Source organism: Equus caballus, chromosome 10 (assembly GCF_041296265.1).
Source record: "Equus caballus isolate H_3958 breed thoroughbred chromosome 10, TB-T2T, whole genome shotgun sequence".
Classification (NCBI taxonomy): domain Eukaryota; kingdom Metazoa; phylum Chordata; class Mammalia; order Perissodactyla; family Equidae; genus Equus; species Equus caballus.
The window spans coordinates 7,316,477-7,337,123 of record NC_091693.1 but is presented as its reverse complement, the minus strand read 5'-3'; the positions used below and the strand labels follow the sequence as shown (position 1 = coordinate 7,337,123).

The 20,647-nt window shown below is 40.7% G+C and overlaps 1 protein-coding gene across 4 annotated transcripts in view; it reads left to right on the top strand.

Annotated features, from left to right (window-relative positions):
- The window catches only part of ZNF565 (zinc finger protein 565), a 31,839-nt gene extending 12,801 nt beyond the window's left edge, over positions 1-19,038 (top strand). Inside the window, exons 2-5 of one of the 4 annotated variants that reach the window (XM_070224287.1) lie at positions 2,638-2,711; positions 8,575-8,823; positions 9,398-9,493; positions 17,584-19,038. In XM_070224287.1, the coding sequence (XP_070080388.1) occupies positions 8,715-8,823; positions 9,398-9,493; positions 17,584-18,854 (1,476 nt within the window). In that variant the 5' untranslated portion in view covers positions 2,638-2,711; positions 8,575-8,714 and the 3' untranslated portion in view covers positions 18,855-19,038. Of the gene's footprint in view, positions 1-2,637; positions 2,712-8,574; positions 8,824-9,397; positions 9,544-16,350; positions 16,564-17,583 lie in introns of those variants that run through there. The other 3 variants (XM_005596196.4, XM_070224289.1, XM_070224288.1) reach the window with 3 other exon arrangements.
- The last annotated feature ends 1,609 nt before the right edge of the window (positions 19,039-20,647 follow it).

The window sequence follows — 20,647 nt, the reverse complement described above, 5'->3', positions numbered from 1 at the left end:
GTTCTTCTGTATATTATAGGGAATAAAATTAACTTTATTTAACCCACAGGGTGGTTATAAAAATAAGAATAAATGAAAAGTGTATATGAATGGCACCACATCACCTCACCCTAGAATCCTGGGGGCCATTCCTATACTCACTATATACTCTACCTTCCCTAGGGATGAGCTATTTGTGATTGTTCTGTAGTTCAGCCCCCAACACTTGGGTGCTGGTTCCCGTCCCCTCTCTCCTACTCAAGATCATTGCTCCAGCGATTGTCTCCTTTGTTTGTTTTCTCTCTACTGGGTTATTCCCATGGCTATAAAACATGCTGTAATTTCTTCCACATTCAAAACAACCAACCCACCCTACGTGGACCCCATACCTACCTCTAGCTTCATTTCTCTGTTCTTTTCAGTAAAACTCCATGAAAGGGATGGCTCTTCTGTCCGCACTTCCTTGCATTCTATCCTGTCTTGAACTCACTGTCGCCAACTTGCTGTTCTCTCTGCTAGGAATGTGCTTCCCGTAGATATCTGCATTGCTCCCTCACTCCATTCAGTCTGTGCTAACATGTCACCCTCTCAGTGAAAAGCCTTCTCAGGCCACCCTCCATCCCCCCAGAGCTCCCTGTCCCCTCACCCTTCTTTATTTTTCTCCATAAAACTTTGGCCACCTGACATATAAACAGAAATATCAATGTCAGCATATCAGTATTTGTTGTTGTCTCTGTCCATTAGAATGTGAGAGCCACTGAGACAGGGACTGGATTTAGTGTCTTCCTCCAAGGTAGAACTGTGCCAGTTGAGATAGGAACTCAGTGAATACGAAAGAATTCTTGACCCCTCGTTCTCTCTCTGCATATCCAATCTTCATATCCAATCAGATGCCAGAGCCTGTTGATTTTATTTCCCTACAACTCGAATTCATTCCTGTCCTCCTCATTTCCACGATCACTGTGCTGGGTCAGGCCCTTTGTTTGCTTGGAAAACCATAAGCACCTTTCAGCTGATATCCCTGACTTCAGTTTTACTTCTCTTCAATAAAATAATCTGGCCAGGGCCCTATCACCTCCTCTTTAAATTCTTCTGTGGCTTTCCCTTCATTAATGCGTGAAAACCAAACTTTTATGTGTTCAGTCAGTATTCATTGCGTCCTCCAGACACGGTGGCAAGTGCTGGTAACAGTGATGGTGAGACCTGGTCCTTGCCCTTGTAGTTATTTTATTTCTTTCATATGCCTTCATTTTCCAACCCCTGATGTCACCTCCAGCATTATTTTCCTCTGGATTCTGGAAGTAATTAAATTTAAACTTAGATTAATTAAAATTAAATTATATGAGAAATTCAGTTCGTCAGTCCTACTAGCCACGTGTTAAATGCTTAGTAGCCACGTGTGGCTAATAGCTACATTATTGACAGTACAGATGCAAAGATGTCTATTTCCATCATCACAGGAAGTTTTATTGGAGAGCACTGGTCTAGACCTTTCCCCAAACTACACAAGTCACTCTGAATTATTCTCTCCCCAAACACACCATATGCTTTTGGTCCACTGTTTTGCCGCTCCTCTTCACTCTGTTCAGAATGCTCTTCTGTCCCTTTTCTGCCTATTAAAATTGTCTGATTTTTAGGTCCCAATTCATATTCTACAACTTACAGAACATTTTCCTTGACACCACTCTGGCAGTTATTACATTAGTCATCCTCTGACTCCCCTCCCCCCGACAGCAGGCTTCCTGTACCTCTAGTTGGAACTGGCCTTACTACCCTCCTTAAAACCCCTGAGTTCTCTTTACTTTGAGGTACGAGCCGTTCTCCACAGAACACCGGCCTCAGCAGCTGCCAGCCAGTGAGGAAGTGATGGTCTGCAGGAAAGCAGTAGGGAGGGCTTAGATGGAAAATAAGGAGGGCTGGGCCAAGAGGCTTCTAGAAGCTGAGTTCCCATTCAGGTCAATACTCTGAATATGCAGGTTTGCTTGTAAGATGCCTGTATTACTGTGGTTTTCTTGTTCCTTTCTGGTGAGTCCAGCTGGGGCTGGAGTCTTTGACAAAGCCTCTGCTATTGGTGGGGTCCCTCTTTGGACTCAGAAGGAGGAAGTAGAGTAGGGGAGGTACCCAAGAGGTTTTGCCTGTTGAGCCCAGGGAAGCTGGAAGACTTTAAGGATTGCTTTTTCTCCAGGTTTGGCCTGCACAGGTATGCTGTGCTCCTAGCCTGTGGGTGCTGTTCTCATCCTTAGAGGGTAAAGTGGGTGAGTCTGAGCCGAGATCCTGCTTGCTTCAGCTGCAAAGGAAGATGGGCCTGGAACAGGTGGGAGCTATCTAGGCCCCCTCTAGGGTATAGGTTAGCATCAACGAGATGGGGGACTGTCCGGGCAGGAATCCCTGCCGCCGAGGTTCTTGGATTTTATGTCAGTGCTGGAGCACATCTTCTTTGAATCCATTTTTGGTTTCCCTAGAGTTTAGAGGAGGGCTGGGTTTTGTTAACTCTGTAGTTCTTAATATTAGTGTTGTGTGGCGGGATAAGGGGAGGGCAAGGGAGGCAGAGCAGGGACACTGGAATTACAAGTGTTTTAAGCCCATCTGTTCAGGAGTGCTAAGGCCAGCTTGGCTTATGGGAGATTTCCCCTTTCTCTCGCTACTCTTCTTTTTCAGGACTCTGCAGTTGTCTGAGAGAAGAATCTAGAGAAATCGGAACAGCTCAGGGAGTTCTAAAAGCCATGGCACAAGTAAGTTGAAATTTCCTCTATCCGTGAAATAATGTCTTCCCTCGAGATCGTATGAACGTTTGTGTTTTTCATCCTGAAACTTCCCTGTCTCACTGAGCCCCTTTCAGTAACCTGCTCCACATTCCTCCGTCCCCGGGAGTAAGTGGCGCTGCTCCACTTCCCTCGGTGGCTCTCTCTTCTCCAGCAGTGTAGACATTTGTGCACTATGCTCTTCCCGAGCACCAGGAGAGCAGAAATACATTCTCCTAGGAGAATATGAGAGCCTCCCTTCTCAGAACCATGGGTGAGTGGGGCCAAAGATGAGATAACTTTGATCTTTTCCGTTAATCTGGGTGGTTTCCTTTCGTTCTTCTATTTTTAAATGCCACCCCTCTTAAAAAAATCATAAAACACTTCATATGATCAAAGAATACATACAAAACATTTATAACGTATATATGGTATGAAGAATGGTAAACAATTAATAAAAATAAGAATAATAAAGTGAGGGGCCGGCCCAGTGGCGCAGCGGTTAGGTTCGCATGTTCCGCTTCGGCGGCCCGGGGTTCGCCAGTTTGGATCCCGGGTGCGGACGTGGCACCACTTGCCACACCATGCTGTGGTAGGCGTCCCACATATAAAGTGGAGGAAGGTGGGCATGGATGTTAGCTCAGGGCCAGTCTTCCTCAGCAAGAAGGGGAGAATTGGCAGCAGTTAGCCCAAGGCTAATCTTCCTCAAAAAAAAAAATAAAAAGAGAATAATAAAGTGAGTATTGATCTGCTCATCACCCAGGTCAATATACTGTTTAAGCATCCTGTGTTCCCTCCCGGGATCATATCCCCTCCCATATCACATTACCATTCACACTGATAGTAAGGGCTACTTTTAATTCTGTGTTTATTAATCCTTTGATTTTTATAAAAGTTTTACTGTATATGAATGCATACTAAGCAATGTAGTGTTGTTTTCTGTTTTTAAATTTTTAAAGTTATCATACTTTCTCTATATTTTTACCAGATTTTTTCACTCACGGTATGTTTTCAAATCATTCATGTTAGATTGTGTAGCACTGGATCAGCGGTCTCAAAGCATGGTCCAAGAAGACTGAGACCCTTTCCGGAGGCCTGAGGGGTCAGAATTATTTTCATAATGATACTCAAATGTTAGCTGCCTTTCTCACTCACATTCTTTAATAAGTGTACAGTGGAGCTATAGGATATGTGCTGTCCTAGCAGATTGAATGCAGAAGCAGATGTGACAATCCAGCTGTCTCTTATTCAGCCAGTCATTAAAGAGATTTGCAAAAGTGTAAAACTATGCTATTAAATTTTTTTGAGAATGGAGTCATTTTTCATAAAGTGTATGTTATTCATGTTAGCATGTAACAGATTTATTGTTGGTTATTTAAATAAATTAATAGTTTTTGTTCATTTTTATTTCTTTTTCTTCTCCCCAAAGCCCCCCGGTATATGCTTGTGTATTCTAGTTGTGATTGCCTAAATTAATAGTTTTTAAATTTATCACTTTTAATTTCTCATGCGGTAAATATTGATAGATATGACTAGCATTAACAGAAGTTCTTTGAGGTCCTCAATAACTTTCTTAACAGCTTTATTTATTGTATATATAATTCACATACAGTAAAATTCACCCATCTAAGTATACAGTTCAGTGGGTTTTAGTATATTTGCAGAGTTGTACAATCATAAGCACAATCCATTTTAGAACATTTTTATCGCCCCAAAAAGAAATGCCATTTGCATTAGCAGTCACTCCCAGTCGCTCCTCCTCACCCACTGGCATCACTACTTTTCTTTCTGTCTCTATGGATTTCCTATTCTGGACATTTCATATGTACATGAAATCGTGCAATATTTGATCTTTTGTATCTGGCTGTTTTCACTTAACATAATGTTTTCGAGCTTCATCCATGTTGTAGCATGTACTTCATTCATTTCTATACCAAATAATATTCCATGGATATGTGTGTACCACATTTTTTCATCAGTCCATCTGTCTATGAATATTTGGGTTGTTTCTGCTTTTTGGCTATCATTAATAATGCTGCTGTGAGCATAAGTGTATGCCAGTGTTTTTGGGTGGACATACATTTTCATTTCTCTATACCTAGGAGTAGAATTGCTGGGTAACATGATAACTATATTTAGCTGTCAAAACTTTTTTCCAAAGTGGCTGCCCCATTTTACATTCCCACCAGCAATGTAAGAGTGTTCCAATTTCTCCACATCCTCACCAACACTTGTTATTTTGTCTTTTTGATAATAGCCATCCTAAAGGATATGAAGAAGTGGCATCTTTTTTGTGTGTGTGAGAAAGATTGGCCGTGAGCTAACATTTGTTGCCAATCTTCATCTTTTTGCTTGAGGAAAGTTGTCACTGAGCTAACATCTGTGCCAATCTCCCTCTGTTTTATGTGGGTTGCAGCCACAGCGTGGCCTGAGGAGCAGTGCTAGGTCTGCATCTGGGATCCGAACCGAGAACCCAGGGCCGCCAAAGCAGAGGGCTCAAACTTCACCACCATGCCACCACTACCAGGCAGCCCTGAAGTGGCATCTTATTGTGGTTTTGATTTGCATTTCCCTAATGATTAGTGATGTTGAGCATCTTTTCATATGCTTATTGACCACTTGTTTATCTTCTTTGGAGAAATCTCTATTCACATTCTTGGCTAGTTTTTAGTTGGGTTGTCTTTTTATTATTGAGTTGTAAGAGTTCTCTATATATTCTAGATGCAGGTCCCTTACCAGATATAAGATTTGCAAACATTTTCTCCCAGTTTTTTGGATTGGATTTTCACTTTCTTGGTGGAATCATTTATAGCACAAAAGTTTTTAATTTTGATGAAGTTATTTTATCTTTTTGTTCTTTTGTCACTATGTTTGGTGCCACATCTAAGAAAGCCGGACTGAGGTCATGAAGATATACTCCTGTGTTTTCTTCTAAGAGTTTTATAGTGTTAACTTTTACATTTAAAACTATAATCTCTTTTGAGTTAATTTTTATATATGGTGTGAGGTGCGGTTCAGCCTTATTCCTTGCCTGTGGATACCCGCTTGCCCCAGCACTGTTTGTTAAAAGACTGCTCTTTCCCATTGAATTGTCTTGGTTGACCTAATTTAATATGCGGTGGTCTGTTGGGAACTGGGTAGATGATGCCTTTCTTCAGAGAGGTTTTTCACCTAGAAGTGTTCTCAAACTTGGCACACATTTAATTTTTCACCTGGGGTTTCCCCTAACTACATGAATGAAGTTACTTTGAATTGCATATTTGAGAGTAGGCCTTTGGTTCTAGATTGGCAAAGGAAATGGTTATTAGTAGTAAAGTAATATCATTAATGATAGCCTTTTTTTTCTACCTGGAGTGCAGCAGGTTCCTTGTCACTCTTTTCCAGCAAGGTTTTCCCTGGAGCCACCATTTCACTGAGAGAGTAGCTCTTCTAGGATCCCAGCTTTAAGTGAGGGTCCTGGGTTCACACCCCATTTGGTAGATGTGCCAGGCCCCATACTAAGGTGAATTCCCCAAAGCATTTGACTTCGGGCTGGCCCCTGCTAACGTATTTGCCTACCTCTCTGGGTTCAACTCTGTGTGTGTGTGTTGCTTCTTTTGTTAGCCCTGGGATGTAATTTTCCTTATCTTCTTGAGAGCTTAGAAATGCACTTAAAAGGGCATTTGTTATAGTTTATTCCGTGCCTAGGTGTTTGCAGCAGGAGCCCCCAGTCTTCCCTCTCCCGTGTAGACATGGTCAGAGCTGGAGTGGTTGGTCCTGGTCTCGGTGTGTGGTGACATCTCCTGTTTTGTGAAGCCTTTAGGGTGGGGGCTGTGATTGGGAACTTTCGTTACAGAAAGTTCTTCAGTCTTCCAAGGGAATTTATGAGAGATGAAGAACCGTAAAATGGTCCGTTTTGAGGTTGAACAATCTGTGTTGCTTGTGGGCCACATTCGTGTGACTGAGATACACCCCCGATCAACTTTCTTATTTCAGGAACAAGAAAAAGTAGACAGTGAAGGATGGTAGATGTTAACAAGTATATAATAAACACTGAAGATTTTACAGATCATGTTTAAGCTGAATGCCCCCAAATAATGGAATGATTATATCTTACAGGACATAAGGTGCCTTGTTATGTAGCAAATAAAAATTCCTGTGTTTATAATAAAATTTGTCAAACAAAAAATATGCTCGTGATATCTGACAAACTGCTTTTCAGTAGGGAGACTGTTGTCATTTTCAGCAATACCGTTCTTTGTTGTTTGGGACTGTCCTGGGTACCTGGCCCAGATAATTCAGGACACAACATTCCTGACGCCAGGCACTAAATGCCAATAGCAGCACACTGCCCACCCCAGCCCAGCCTCCCCCAACGTTACAACAGCTAGACCATCCCCTCCGTGATCCCAAATACGTCCTAAAGGGGAAGGTGTAACCTGGGTTGAGATCCATGGACTAATTATGACCCTGAGTCTTCAGGATAGTTTTAAAACTTCTATAAGTCCTATATTTTTAGATAGAGATTTATTAGACATTTTAGATTCTTTTTTATCATCTCAATGGAAAAATAGTAAAAGGCACTAATTTTTAAAGACCATTATTTGCAAGGCCCATGTTTCCTGTGTGTTTTGTGTATGTTATCTCATTTATTTATAAGACTCTACTTAGCTAGATTTTGCTCAGTCACAGACCCTTGTGGAAAAGGAAGGAGGTTTCGTCTCTAGCCAGAGGAATATTCAGAAGCATGTAGGCCTTTAGTCAAATAACTTTGCTTATTCTGCTTCCTTCGTGGCATAGGCATTTGGCCCCAGCTTGCTTGCTTTATCATCTCCTTCCTACGCTGCAGTTCTCCATCTCCTCTCTTTCCATCTTTTGGACATTTTCCTGGATGAGTCAGGTTGCCAAAATCTGAACCTACTTATCAATTTTTAACCTTGTTAAAAATGGGACAACCAGTCACGATGTGCCTCCTAATGGGGTGCTGTAGGAAGTACACGGCACCACCTCCGACGCAGTCACAGCCCTCCAAAACCTGTGCGTCGGGCCTCCAGGTCTAACGACCTGTTCACAGAAAGCGTGGAAGTAAAGCAGCGTGGTAAACTACGTCATGAAGACGCACTCGGCCAGATCCAAAACGTGGGGAATTCTACTGATTCAAATGTTTCCTCAAGAAATAGCAATAAAATTTTTTAAAGAGTTTGTGGGGACTGTTAGAGATTTGAGAGACTTTAGGAAACCTATCAACTAAATGCAGTGTGTGGATCTTATTTGAACCCTGATTTGAACAAACCAACTGTAAAAAATCACTTTTGAGGAAATTGGGGCAGTTTGAAACTTGATCTTTTTATTAGGAAATTATTGTAAATTTTATTAAGCTTGATGATGATATTCTGGTTTTATGGGGTTTTGTGTGTGAGGAAGGTTGTCACTGAGCTAACACCTGCGCCAACCTTCCTCTATTTTATGTGGATGCCACCACAGCATGGCTTTACAAGTGGTTCTAGATCCGCGCACAGGAACAGAACCCCAGGCCACCAAAGCAGAGCACGCGAACTTAACCACTGTGCCACCAGGCTGGGCCCTGCTTTTTTTTTTTTAAGTCTAATGTGTTAAATACGAAAGTATTTATGGGTAAAATACTATGATATTTGGTATGTAGGATTTGCCTCAAAATACACCAGCGGTAAAAAATGGAAGGGAAGAGATGAAACAAGATGTGCAAAGTCTTGTTAATTGTTGAAACACAGTGATGGATTCTTGGGGGTCATTATACTATTCTCTATACTTTGGTGTATTTTGAGATTTTTTTGTAATAAATGGAAAAAATAATAGTCCTTTCATTTACTGGTAATGCATGGGTTTATTATTTCAGGGATTGGTGACCTTCAGGGATGTGGCCATAGAGTTCTCTCAGGAAGAATGGAAGTGCCTGGAACCTGCCCAGAGAGACTTGTACAGGGATGTGACTTTGGAGAACTTCAGTAACTTGGTCTCACTGGGTAAGGATATTGTATGATACAAGGCCAGACGGAAAACAAGGCTCCCAGGGACTACAATAGAGGGAGACTGTTACCACCTCTGCCGGGAGGGCTAAAGGAGGAAACACTGCCACTGGATGCTGGTGAGAGCTAGAGTCATGGAGAAGGGCCCAGCTGGCGGCAACAGTAGCCACCTCCAGAACTCCTGGGTCAAAGGAGGGAGGGAGGGGATAAGAAATACCCTGAACTCTCTCTCTTCCTGCCCACTGACCTCCTGCTGACGCTTTCCCTCTGCCAGACCCATAGGGCCAGAGTAATGCAGTCTTTACAGTAAGCTGTCTGGGACACAGAGCAGGGCCAGAAACAGCTGTGAAGGGATTGGAGGGAAGGAGAAGGCAAATGGAGAAAAACCACCATGCTTACCTACTCTTAAATAACTCAGGACTAGCCTTCTAGAATTTCTGCTATCTTCACGATACCAGAATATCTAGGGAGACTCACAAGTTTCTAGCTGAATTTCTGCTGTCTGTTCCCAAGAGAATTGTTTGTGTTTGTGGAATTGGAAATAGGTAATTCCATTGGCACCTCCATCTTCCTGTCCTTTAGACAACCTTTACACCTTCCTTCATGTAATTGCCTCTCTTCTTTGATGACCAAGGGATGGGGTTTGAAATTTGGAAGAATGTAATCATGCTCCATTTCTTTTTCTATAAACAGGACTTTCCATTGCTAAGCCTGATGTCGTTTCCTTATTGGAGCAAGGGAAGGAACCCTGGACAATTGCAAATGATATGCCAGGAGCATGGTGCCCAGGTGAGCAAGGGCTGATCCACTGGAGGTCATTGGGAATCATAGCCCAGCAGGTGAGCCCACTGATAGCAGTAACTTGAGTCAGTGATGGGAAGCTCCCCTCAAAGCCATCCCAAAAACTGCCTGAGACACACACACGAAGAGCAGACCTTGTCAGCCTCAGCTCCCAAGGGAACCCTGCCCTTGCCCCCATTGATTCCTCTCTGTTCTTTCTTCTTTCATATTTTCCTCCCATTTTAGAAGAAATGTGCTACCTTCTTCCCCAGTGGCCAGCTGTTTACCTGTACTTCGGATCCTTTTCTCTGCGAGGATCTTCATCCCTTAAAAAATACTTATTTTCTTAAAACAGCTTCTCACTTTACCTAATTCAGCAATTCATTTTTCTCTTAGCTGTTGAGAGGTAAGGTTGTGTCATGGTTGAGGGCACAGACTTTGGAATCAGACTACCTGAGTTCAAATTCTAGCTCTGCCACTTACTAGATCTGTGAGTTTAGGTAAATTACTTAAATACTCTGTGCTTCAGTTTTCTCCTGTGCAAATGGAATAAAAATAGTGTCTTCCATATGTAGTTACTGTAGCTGTTACATGAGTTAATAATGCGGGGGCTGGCCTGGTGGTGCAGCGGTTAAGTTCTCATGTTCCGCTTTGGCGGCCCGGGGTTTGCCAGTTCGGATCCCTGGTGTGGACATGGCACTGCTTGGCAAGCCATGCTGTGGTAGGCGTCCCACGGATAAAGTAGAGGAAGATGGGCACGGATGTTAGTTCAGGGCCAGGCTTCCTCATCAAAAAGAGGAGGATTGGCAGCAGATGTTAGCTTGGGGCTAATCTTCCTCAAAAAAATAAAAATAAAAAAATAATGTGAAAATCCACAGAGCAATGCCAGGAGATAGTGACAACTAAACACACATTATCAAGTATTATTAGTTGGCATTTGCTGGACAATTTTGGAGCCTTCGAATACTTCATTATCAGTTACCCACCTCCTGACTTCTCTGCTGTTGTTGTCATTATTTATTTTCATCAGGGATCATTTTTTCTCTACCTGAAGAACATCCTTAAAATGTCCTTTTGTGCACGTCTGCTCTTGACAATTCTCTGTTTTTAACCACATGAAGATTCTTGTAGGATATTTTCACTGAGTATGGAATTCTGTGTTGGCAGGAATTTTCTCAGCCCAAAGAAGAAATCATTACACTGCCTTTTCTCTTCCAACGTTGTCAATAAGTCAAGTTGTTCCAATTTTGGAAAATGTTCCACATATATTTAAAACTGGTGTCTTTTGGATGGGGCCCTCGCCTCTATTAACTATAACTATTCTGATTATATGATTTAGAATCTGCCTGTCTTTTAGCTTTCTTGGTTCTGATGCTATCGCATTCTGAGAGCTGTTTCTTGTCTTATGTATTTTGCCACTGCATTTTACATTTTGTAAAGGTGAAATACAGCTCCTCCTTGAAAATTGTATTTTTGTCAGTACGGTCCATCCTTTATTTTCCCACTTAGTGCTTTTAACCTTGAATCCTGTTTTTTCTGATATTAATATCAAATGCCTTGTTTTTGTTGGCTTAAGAAAGTTATGACATATCTTTGCTTATCCTTTTTTTTTTAAGTTATTGCCACTTTAAGTGTGTCCATTGTAATGAGGATTCTGTTAGTTTCCTTTCTTAATCAGTCTGAGATTCCTTGCCTTTAATAAAGGAATGCAATCCGCTCTCATTTATTGTGGTAAATAATGTCTTTTCTTATTCCTGCCATTTTATTTTATATTTTCTGTTCCTCATTCTTCTTATTTCCAGCTATTCCTATTTTGCTCACATTTTATTACCACTCTTTCTACCCTCAAGTGATTTTAAAGTTGTGCTTCCTATTGCTTTGTAATAGAATAGTCTTTAATTTGACTTTAAAGAATTTACTTAAACCTCTCTTGCTCTACCCACCTCAAGACTGAAAAAGAATATTTTTCTTTGTAGTAAAGTTATTTCTTAACTTTCTTATTTTGAAATAATTTTAGGCTTATGGAGAACTTGCAAAATTATTATAGAGAATTCTCGTGTACCCTTCACTCAGCTTCCACTGATGTTAACATTTTACTTAACCACAGTACAATTATCAAAACCAGGAAATTAACATTGATACAGTACTATTAAATAATCTACAGATCTTTTTAGAATTTTCTCAAGTTTTCCCCTAATGTCCTTCTTCTGTCCCAGGATCAGATTCTTCTGTCCAGTCCCAGATCCCATATTGTGTCTAGTTATTGTGTCTCCTTAGCATCCTCTAATCTGCTACAGTTCCTCAGTCTTTCATGACCTTGAGACTTCTGATGAATGCTATTTATTTTGTTTTGTTTTTTGTTCTTTGGGAGGTCTTTTGGTGAAGAAGGTTGGCCCTGAGCTAACATCCATTACCAGTCTTCCTCTGTTTAGTATGTGGGACGCCACCACAGCATGGCTTGGTAAGCAGTGTATAGGTCCACACCTGGGATCTGAACCTGCGAATCCCAGGCCGCCAAAGCAGAGCATGTGAACTTAACCACTATGCCACCAGGCCAGCCCCATATGAATACTGTTTTGAAGAATGTCTCTCACCTCGTGTTTGTCTGATATTTTTCTTGTAATTATATTGAAATTATGCATCTTTGGCAGGAATACCACAGAAGTGATGTTGTGTCCTCTGTACATCATATCAGGGGTTACGTGATGTAATGGCTTATTACTTGTTGACTTTGATCTCTTGGTTAAGATAGGGTTTCTCATGTTTTTCCCCTATAAAGTTACTATTTTTCCGTCTATAATTGGTAATTATCTTGGAGGGAGGTACTTTGAGACTATACATTTTGCCTAATGGTTTTAGCATCCATTGGTGGATCTCATCTGTAACAGTCATTACAATAGTGTTGCCTAGTGTTGATTTTCTATGTACCGTATTCTTTCTACATTTATTAATTGGCATTCCTCTGTAAGGAACAGCTGTCCCTACCCCTCTCCCATTCATTTATGTATTCAGTGATTTGTTTCTATCAGTATGGGCTCATGGGTATTTATCATATTTGATGGCTTGTAGCCCAATGCTATCATTGTTTATTTTGTTGCTCAAATTGTTCAAACTTTGGCCATTGGGAACTCCTTCAGACTGACTCCAGGGTTCTCTCAGCATGCCCTCATTCTTTTTTGAGCACTTCCTTATTTTCTGATACCATAACATGTTCCAGGCTTATCTTGTATTTTTCCTGCCCCAGCCCTGAAATCAGCCATTCCTCAAAGGAGCCCTGGTTTCTTTGATTGGAGACTGGTATGAAACAGTATCTTTGAATTTCTTTTTCTGAGCAAAGTAAGACTTTTACCATCTTTCACTTCCCTATGCTCTAGACCAGGGGTCGGTAAACTACAATCTGTAGGTCAAATCCAGCTCATGGCCAGTTTTTTTGTATCACCCACAGGCTAAGAATGGTTTTTACATTTTGAAAGGGTTTAAAAATATATATATATGTGTATGTGACAGAGACCTTTTGTGGCCCACAAAGCCTAAAACATTTACTATCCGGTCTTTTACAGAAAAAGTGTGTTGACCTCTCCCTAGAGTCACCCTCACGCATACCCCACTCTGATTTTGTTTTAATAATCTGGAATTTTAGTTTCGTACTTTCATTGTTCTTATAATATTTCATAATTTATAGTGTGAATTATTCTTCACTAACAGTAATGATATAAGTCAGTCATCTGTACACTACGGCCTGCGGGCCAAATCCCGTCTGCCGCCTGTGTTTACATGGCCTGTGAGCCTATTCAGTTCTGTAAATGCTTTCTAAGGGATGCACATACACAGTTAAGATCTCCTGCTCGTGGACTGATCTCAGTATTTGGCAGCACTATCTACAAAACATTTTCAAAGATGAAATACATAAAATCTCATTACAGGTCAGCACTAATAGATGAACATTGCCATCAATTCTGATGCTGGAGAACACTAACCCTGAACTCCAGTTAAGTGAAATGTTATCTCCCCCAGAAAATAATTCTGTTCTTCTCGTTCATAGACCTGTATTACAAAAAAAAAAAAAATTATTTAAGTATAAGACTAATTATTATTATAGTTTGAATTTCATCAATAAAAACTTTGTGATAATTTGTTTTCTCTCTTATTGTATAAGTGACTATATCATCATTTTTGCCTCTTGGACCACAAAGCCTGAAGTATGTACCATCTGGCCCTTTAAAGAAAAGAAAAAGGTTGCCAACCCTTGATTTAGAGAAACACCTGAAAGTCCATGTTTGAGGAGCACAGTATATATAATCAAAATCATACTTGCCATGCGCCTAAAACAGCCTTAAATCACCAAAACCTCTGCACTTCAAAGCTCAAAAACCCAAGAACCAACTTTCTGGCTTCTCTTTGTACTTTGGCTCTAACCTGCCTTTCCTTGGGAGAGTGGACTCCAGGGCTAAGATTGGGCAGGTGTGATGCATTGATGAATTACTCAGTTTTTTCCTTCTCTGTTAGTTTCCTGTGGCTTCTGTAAGAAACTACCAAAAACTTGGTGGCTTAAAACAACACAAATTTATTATTTCATAGTTCTGGAGAGCAGAAGTCCAAAATGTATCTCACTGGGTTAAAATCAAGTTGTCTGCAGGGCTGCATTCCTTTTTGGAGGCTGTGGGGAGAATCAGTTTTCTTGCCTTTTCCAGCTTCTGGAGACCACCTGCATTCCTTGGATCATAGCCCCCTTCCATCTTCAAAGCCAGCAGGGTGGCATCTTCAGATCTCTCTCTGACTCTGACTTTCCTCCGTCTTACACTTATAAGGGCCCTTGTGATTACATTGGGCCCACCCAGATAATCCAGGATTGTCTCCCCTTGTTATGGTCACTCATTACTGTTTATTTCGTAACAAGAATTATCGTTCATAGAATATTCAGTTGGTGTGTTTTCTGAGTCTTTGTAGTTTTAGGAGTAGGGGGGAGCCTTTTTAATTAGATTTTTTTTAATTGTGGTAAACATTACATAAAATTTACCAATTTGACCATTTTTTTTTTTAAAGATTTTATTTTTCTTTTTTTCCCCAAAACCCCCGGTACATAGTTGTGTATTTTTAGTTGTGGGTCCTTCCAGTTGTGGCATGTGGGACGCCACCTCAGCATGGCCTGATGAGTGGCAACGTGTCTGCGCCCAGGATTCCAACCAGTGAAATCCTGGGCCACTGAAGCAGAGCAGACAAACTTAACCGCTCGGCCATGGGGCCAGCCCCCTAGTTTGACCATTTTTAAGTGTACAAGTCAGTAGCATTAGTTACATTCACAATGTGGTGCAACCATCACCACTGTCCATTTGCAGAACTTACTCTTCCTCATCCCAAACAGAAACTCTGCACCCATTGAACAGTAACTCTCCATTTTCCCCTCCTCCAGCCCCTGGTCACCTCTATTCTACTTTCTGTCTCTATGAATTTGACTCTTCTAGGTACCTCATGTAAGTGGAGACATACAATATGGAGCCTTTTGTATCTGGCTTATTTCACTTAGCATAATGTTTTCAAGGTTCATCTATGTTGTAACATTTATCAAAATTTCCTCCCTTTTTAAGGCTGTGTGATATTACATTGTATGTATATACCACACTTTGTCCATCCATCTGTTGATGGACACTTGGGTTCTTTCCTCCTTTTGGCTGTTGTGAACAGTGCTGCTGTGGAGGTTGGTGTGCAGGTAGCTGAGTCCCTGTTTTCACTTCTTTTGGGAAGCTACCTGGGAGTAGAATTGCTAGATCAAATGATAATTGTATGTTTAACTTTTTTTTTTTTTTAAAGATTTTCTTTTCCTTTTTCTCCCCAAAGCCCCCTGGTACATAGTTGTATATTTTTAGTTGTGGGTCCTTCTAGTTGTGGGATGTGGGACGCCACCTCAGCGTGGCCTGACGAGCAGTGCCATGTCCGTGCCCAGGATCCGAATCAGCGAAACCCTGGGCCACCGAAGCGGAGCGTGCAAACTTAACCACTCGGCCTTGGGGCCAGCTCCCTATGTTTAACTTTTTGAGGCTATTTCTCAATTTTTAAGAGCTTTTTATAAGTCAGGAAGATCATCCTCTTATCTGTAATGTAAGTTTCAAATATTTTCTCTGTCATTTGTCTTTTGACTTTGCTTTTGGTGTTTTTGTTCATATGCCGGTTGTCTGTTTTATTGTGTCTTTCACCTTTACGTAGGGGAATTGATCAGCCTTTTATTTTGTTGCTTTTGGATTTTGAGTCATTGTTAGAACGTTTTCCATACCTAGCTTATAAAGTAACCCACTTTGTTTCCTTCCAGTATTTGTGTGTTTTCTCTTTTCTTTTATCGTTAAAATTCTGTTTTGGAGTTTATTCTGGTATATGGTGGCAATGTATGGATCCACTTTCATCTTTTTCCAAATGATTAGCCAGTTACCTCAGCATTATTTATTACAAAAACTATCCTTTTCCTCTTTGAGATACCACCTTTATAAGAAATTCAATTTCCTTATAAACTTCAGTCGATTTCTGGTCTTTCTATTGGGTTCCATTGGTCTGTTTCTAGAATCTGATATTTATTCATTCAACAATCCATTATTAAAAGCTACCGTATATGCTAGGGTTTGGTTACAATGGCTAGTGAGAAAGGCATTATTTCTGCCTTTGGGGAGATTTAGAAGCAAGAAAACAAACAGAAAACAAATAGTAAATAAATGAAAATCTAATTTCAACTGATGAAAGTGTTAGGAAGACAAGGCACAAACTGTGAGAGAGAGAGAATCAAGGTGTATGCTTAGGGTTATCAGGCTGAGAGCTTTTCTGAAAATGTGAGTTTTAATCTGAGACCTGAAGGATGAGAAGAGCAGCCATACAAAGAACCAGGACAGGATTCCTGGTAAGGAGAAGAACCTGCGGAGAAATCTAAGCTGGAAAAGACCCAGATTTGTTCTAGGTGCTCAAAGGAGGCCTGCGGTTTGGTACATAGAGAGGATGGAGGAGAGTGCTTAATATGAAGATGTATCGTTCTCGGTTGAGACAACTGGCAGCAAAGATAATCAGGGACCTGCTTTGCCAAGAGCCTGTGCAGCATGACAGTGAGTTTGGAATTCATTCTAAGGGCAGTGGAGAGGCTGTGAGAAAGTTTAAGTAGAGCTTTTTGTCTTGATTGGCATCAGCACCATGTGGTGGAAAGTGTTAAATATATAGATGCCTTGTTTATATAAAATGCCCAGAGTAGGCAAATTCATAGAGACAAAATTAGTGGTTCTCTGGCATTAGTGATTGCCAGGGGCTGGAGAGAATGATCAATGGAGAGTGACTGCTTGACGAGCACAGGGTTTCTATTTGGGGTGATGAGAATGTTCTGCAACTGGATAGTGGTGATGGTTGCATGACATTGGGAATGTACTGCTGACCACTGAATTGTGTACTTTAAAATAGTTAAGTGGAGAATGTCATGTTATGTGAATCTTAAAATATATACATAGGGCTGGCCCGGTGGCTCAGTGGTTAAGTGCACACGTTCCACTTTGGTGGCCAGGGGTTCGCTGGTTCAGATCCCTGGTGCGGACATGGCACCACTTGACAAGCCATGCTGTGGTAGGCGTCCCACATATAAAGCAGAGGAAGAAGGGCACGAATGTTAGCTCAGGGCCAGTCTTCCTCAGCAAAAAGAGGATTGGCAGCAGATGTTAGCTCAGGGCTAATCTTCCTCAAAAAAAATATATTATTTTTGAAATAGATGGATGAATAGATATGTATATATACAGGCACATGCACAGACATGCCTAGGCCCTACTCCTGTAGATTTTGATTCAGTGTGGGGTGGTTCTTGGACATTTGTATTGTTAGCAGGCTTTCTGGATGGTTCTGATCCCCAGCAAAATTGAGAACCCTGGCTTAATTTCTTTTCTTAGTCCCTTCTAGCACCATATAAGCTCTCATATTTGTGCTTTCATGTACTTTTTGGAAATTGCACAGCAATATCTGAGACTTATATAAGCCATTCACCTTTTATGATTATTATTTTCATTTTGTCTCTCTACTATAGATTTTTTTAAATTTCTGTTATAAGAGGAAAACAGCTTGTGTTTACTTTTTTTTTTCTTTTTCAGACTTGGAGTCCAGGTGTGAGAAATTTCCACAAAAAGACCTTTTTGAAATAGAGTCATTCAGTTGGGGGCTCATGGAAAGCCTTAGATGCTGTGGTTTTGAGGGCTCCAGTTTTAGAGATGACTGGGAATGCAATGGCCAATTTGAAAGACAACAGGTAAATCCAGAGTGCTGTTTCAAGCAAGTGGAAATTGCGTATGAAAACATGCCCACTTTTGAGCATTATACATCCCTTACTCTACATCAGAGCAGTCAGACTGGCGAGAAACTGATTGAATGTAGTGAATGTGGAAAAGCGTTTAGCTGTGGCTCACACCTTATTCAACATCAGAAAATTCACACTGGTGAAAAACCCTTTGAATGTAAGGAATGTGGGAAGGCCTTTAGTCGTGCCTCACACCTTGTTCAACATGGGAGAATTCATACGGGAGAGAAACCTTATGCCTGTAAGGAATGTGGGAAGGCCTTTGGTCGTGGTTCAGAACTTATTCTGCATCAGAGACTTCATACTGGTGTCAAACCCTATGAATGTAAAGAATGTGGGAAGACCTTTAGACAGCATTCACAGCTTATTCTGCATCAAAGAACTCATACAGGTGAGAAGCCCTATGTATGTAAAGATTGCGGGAAAGCTTTTATTCGTGGCTCACAACTTACTGTTCATCGGAGAATTCATACGGGTGCTCGACCCTATCAGTGTAAGGACTGTGGGAAAGCCTTTAGACAGCACTCACAACTTACCGTACATCAAAGAATTCACACTGGTGAGAAACCCTATGAATGTAAGGAGTGTGGAAAGGGCTTTATTCATAGCTCAGAAGTTACTCGACATCAAAGAATTCATTCTGGGGAGAAACCCTATGAATGTAAGGAATGTGGGAAGGCCTTTAGGCAGCATGCACAGCTTACTCGACATCAAAGAGTTCATACTGGTGACAGACCCTATGAATGTAAGGACTGTGGGAAGGCCTTTAGTCGTAGTTCATACCTTATCCAACATCAAAGAATTCACACTGGTGACAAACCCTACGAATGTAAGGAATGCGGGAAAGCCTTTATTCGTGTTTCACAACTGACTCATCATCAGCGAATTCATACTTGTGAGAAACCCTATCAGTGTAGGGAATGTGGAATGGCCTTTATCCGTAGTTCACAACTTACTGAACATCAGAGAATTCATCCTGGTATCAAACCTTATGAATGTAGAGAATGTGGGCAGGCCTTTATTCTTGGCTCACAGCTCATTGAACACTACAGAATCCATACTGGTTAGAATGCCTTGAACGTTAGGGATGTAGGCAAGCCTTTATGTGAAGTTCACATCTGACTCAATATTAGGTAATGTGTAATGTAATGTAATTAATGTCAGAAATTCTTCATTTGTCACTTCCATTATGGAACATCAGACACCTTGTACCAGAAGAAAATTCAATAAATGTGGGATTCTTTTTGCCTCACACTCACTGTTTACTAAGCATCAAAGAACTTATGCTGAAAAAGATATTAATATGAATGTAAAAAGTCTTCTATTACCATTCAAAATGTATTAAACTTCTGAGAATTTCTAATAGAAAATGACCCTATTGAAGTATTTTGTGAATGTGCCTTTTGCCATGGCATACACCTTACTTAACATTAACTCAGTTCCACCAGTTACTGACTGAATAGCATTGGGCAAATTATGCAGTCTCTCTGTTCTTCAGTTTACTTATTTTTAAGCAGTGATAAATATACCTACCTAATAGAGTTTTTTTGAGGACTATCAGATATTTTATACAAAGCCTATGCTCAATAAATGTTAGTTATTGTCATTAATTATAACAGTATTACTGTTGAGTTCATTTGAGAGGAGGGCCTTATGAATGTAACAAATTTCAAAAAGGCTTCATAACCACTTGTTATGGTAATTCATTCTGAAAAACAGTAGTAAAGTATAATTATCATGAGAAGGCCTTCATTCAAAAGGTTAGAAATTCAAAAGATTAGTCCTAGGGCCTGTAGCCACCTGTTCTGTAGGTGCCAAGTCAGTAAAGCGTTATCCATCCCCCACTGCCCTCATCTTTTAACTGAAAAAAACAGTTCAGAAGATTAGAAATTGACAGAAGAGTAGCCAGAAGAAATCTGCCATTTAGAAGTCTAAAACCACCTCCAAGTATATGTTCATTTCAAGAAAAATCAAAACTAGAATTACAAACTACAAATGAATGACACTTCTCTGTATCAAAACCAGTTCAGCGTAGCCAAAGCTGGACTCCTGTCAGAAGCCAAGGACTGGAGGCAGGGCCTGTTCTCCCAAGGTAGAACTCCAGCACCTCCCATCGCCAGTTATATGCTGAGCATGTTGAATGAATGACTAGTGAACTCTAAAAGGTGGGAAAAAATCACCACATAAACCCAAGTCAACAGTAATAATGATTATTAAAAATAAAGAATAAAGTAGAAAAAACAGTAGACTTACTCTGAAGGTTATTTATTTAACTATATAATAAGATAAAAGATTGACGACTCTGATACAGAAAAAACATTTAGCAATATGAATGAGGAAAGGCTGGATTTTTTTTAAGTAGCTACTATGCATGACTTTAATATATTTGAAAATCTGGAGAATGGATTTTTACAAAAATATCAAAATTGGTTCAAGAAGATGTGGAATAACTGAATAAATCAATAGTTGTGAAAGGACATAGGAAGTCATCACAAAGCTTCCTGGACCCAGTTCCGACATGTGCATGGAGACCTCCCCACACCCACAAGCGGTTCTCGGACGCCAGCAGAGTGTCTGAGAGTTCGGCTCAGTTCTGACGGTATCTACCCAGAAATAGACTCAGATTCCACAGGTAAAGGGCTCAGTCCCACATGACCGGCCTCCACTTTAGACGCCAGTCGCAAGCCCGGGTTGTCACCTGTACTTCTGACTGACTGGCTGTAAACCAGAGATTCCCATGACCATCCTGCTCGGGTTCAGTTAATTTGCTAGAATCGCTCACAGAACTCAAGAAAACTCGTTTATTCACTAGATTACCAATTTATTACAAAAGATATTAAAGGATATACGTAGGGTAAGGT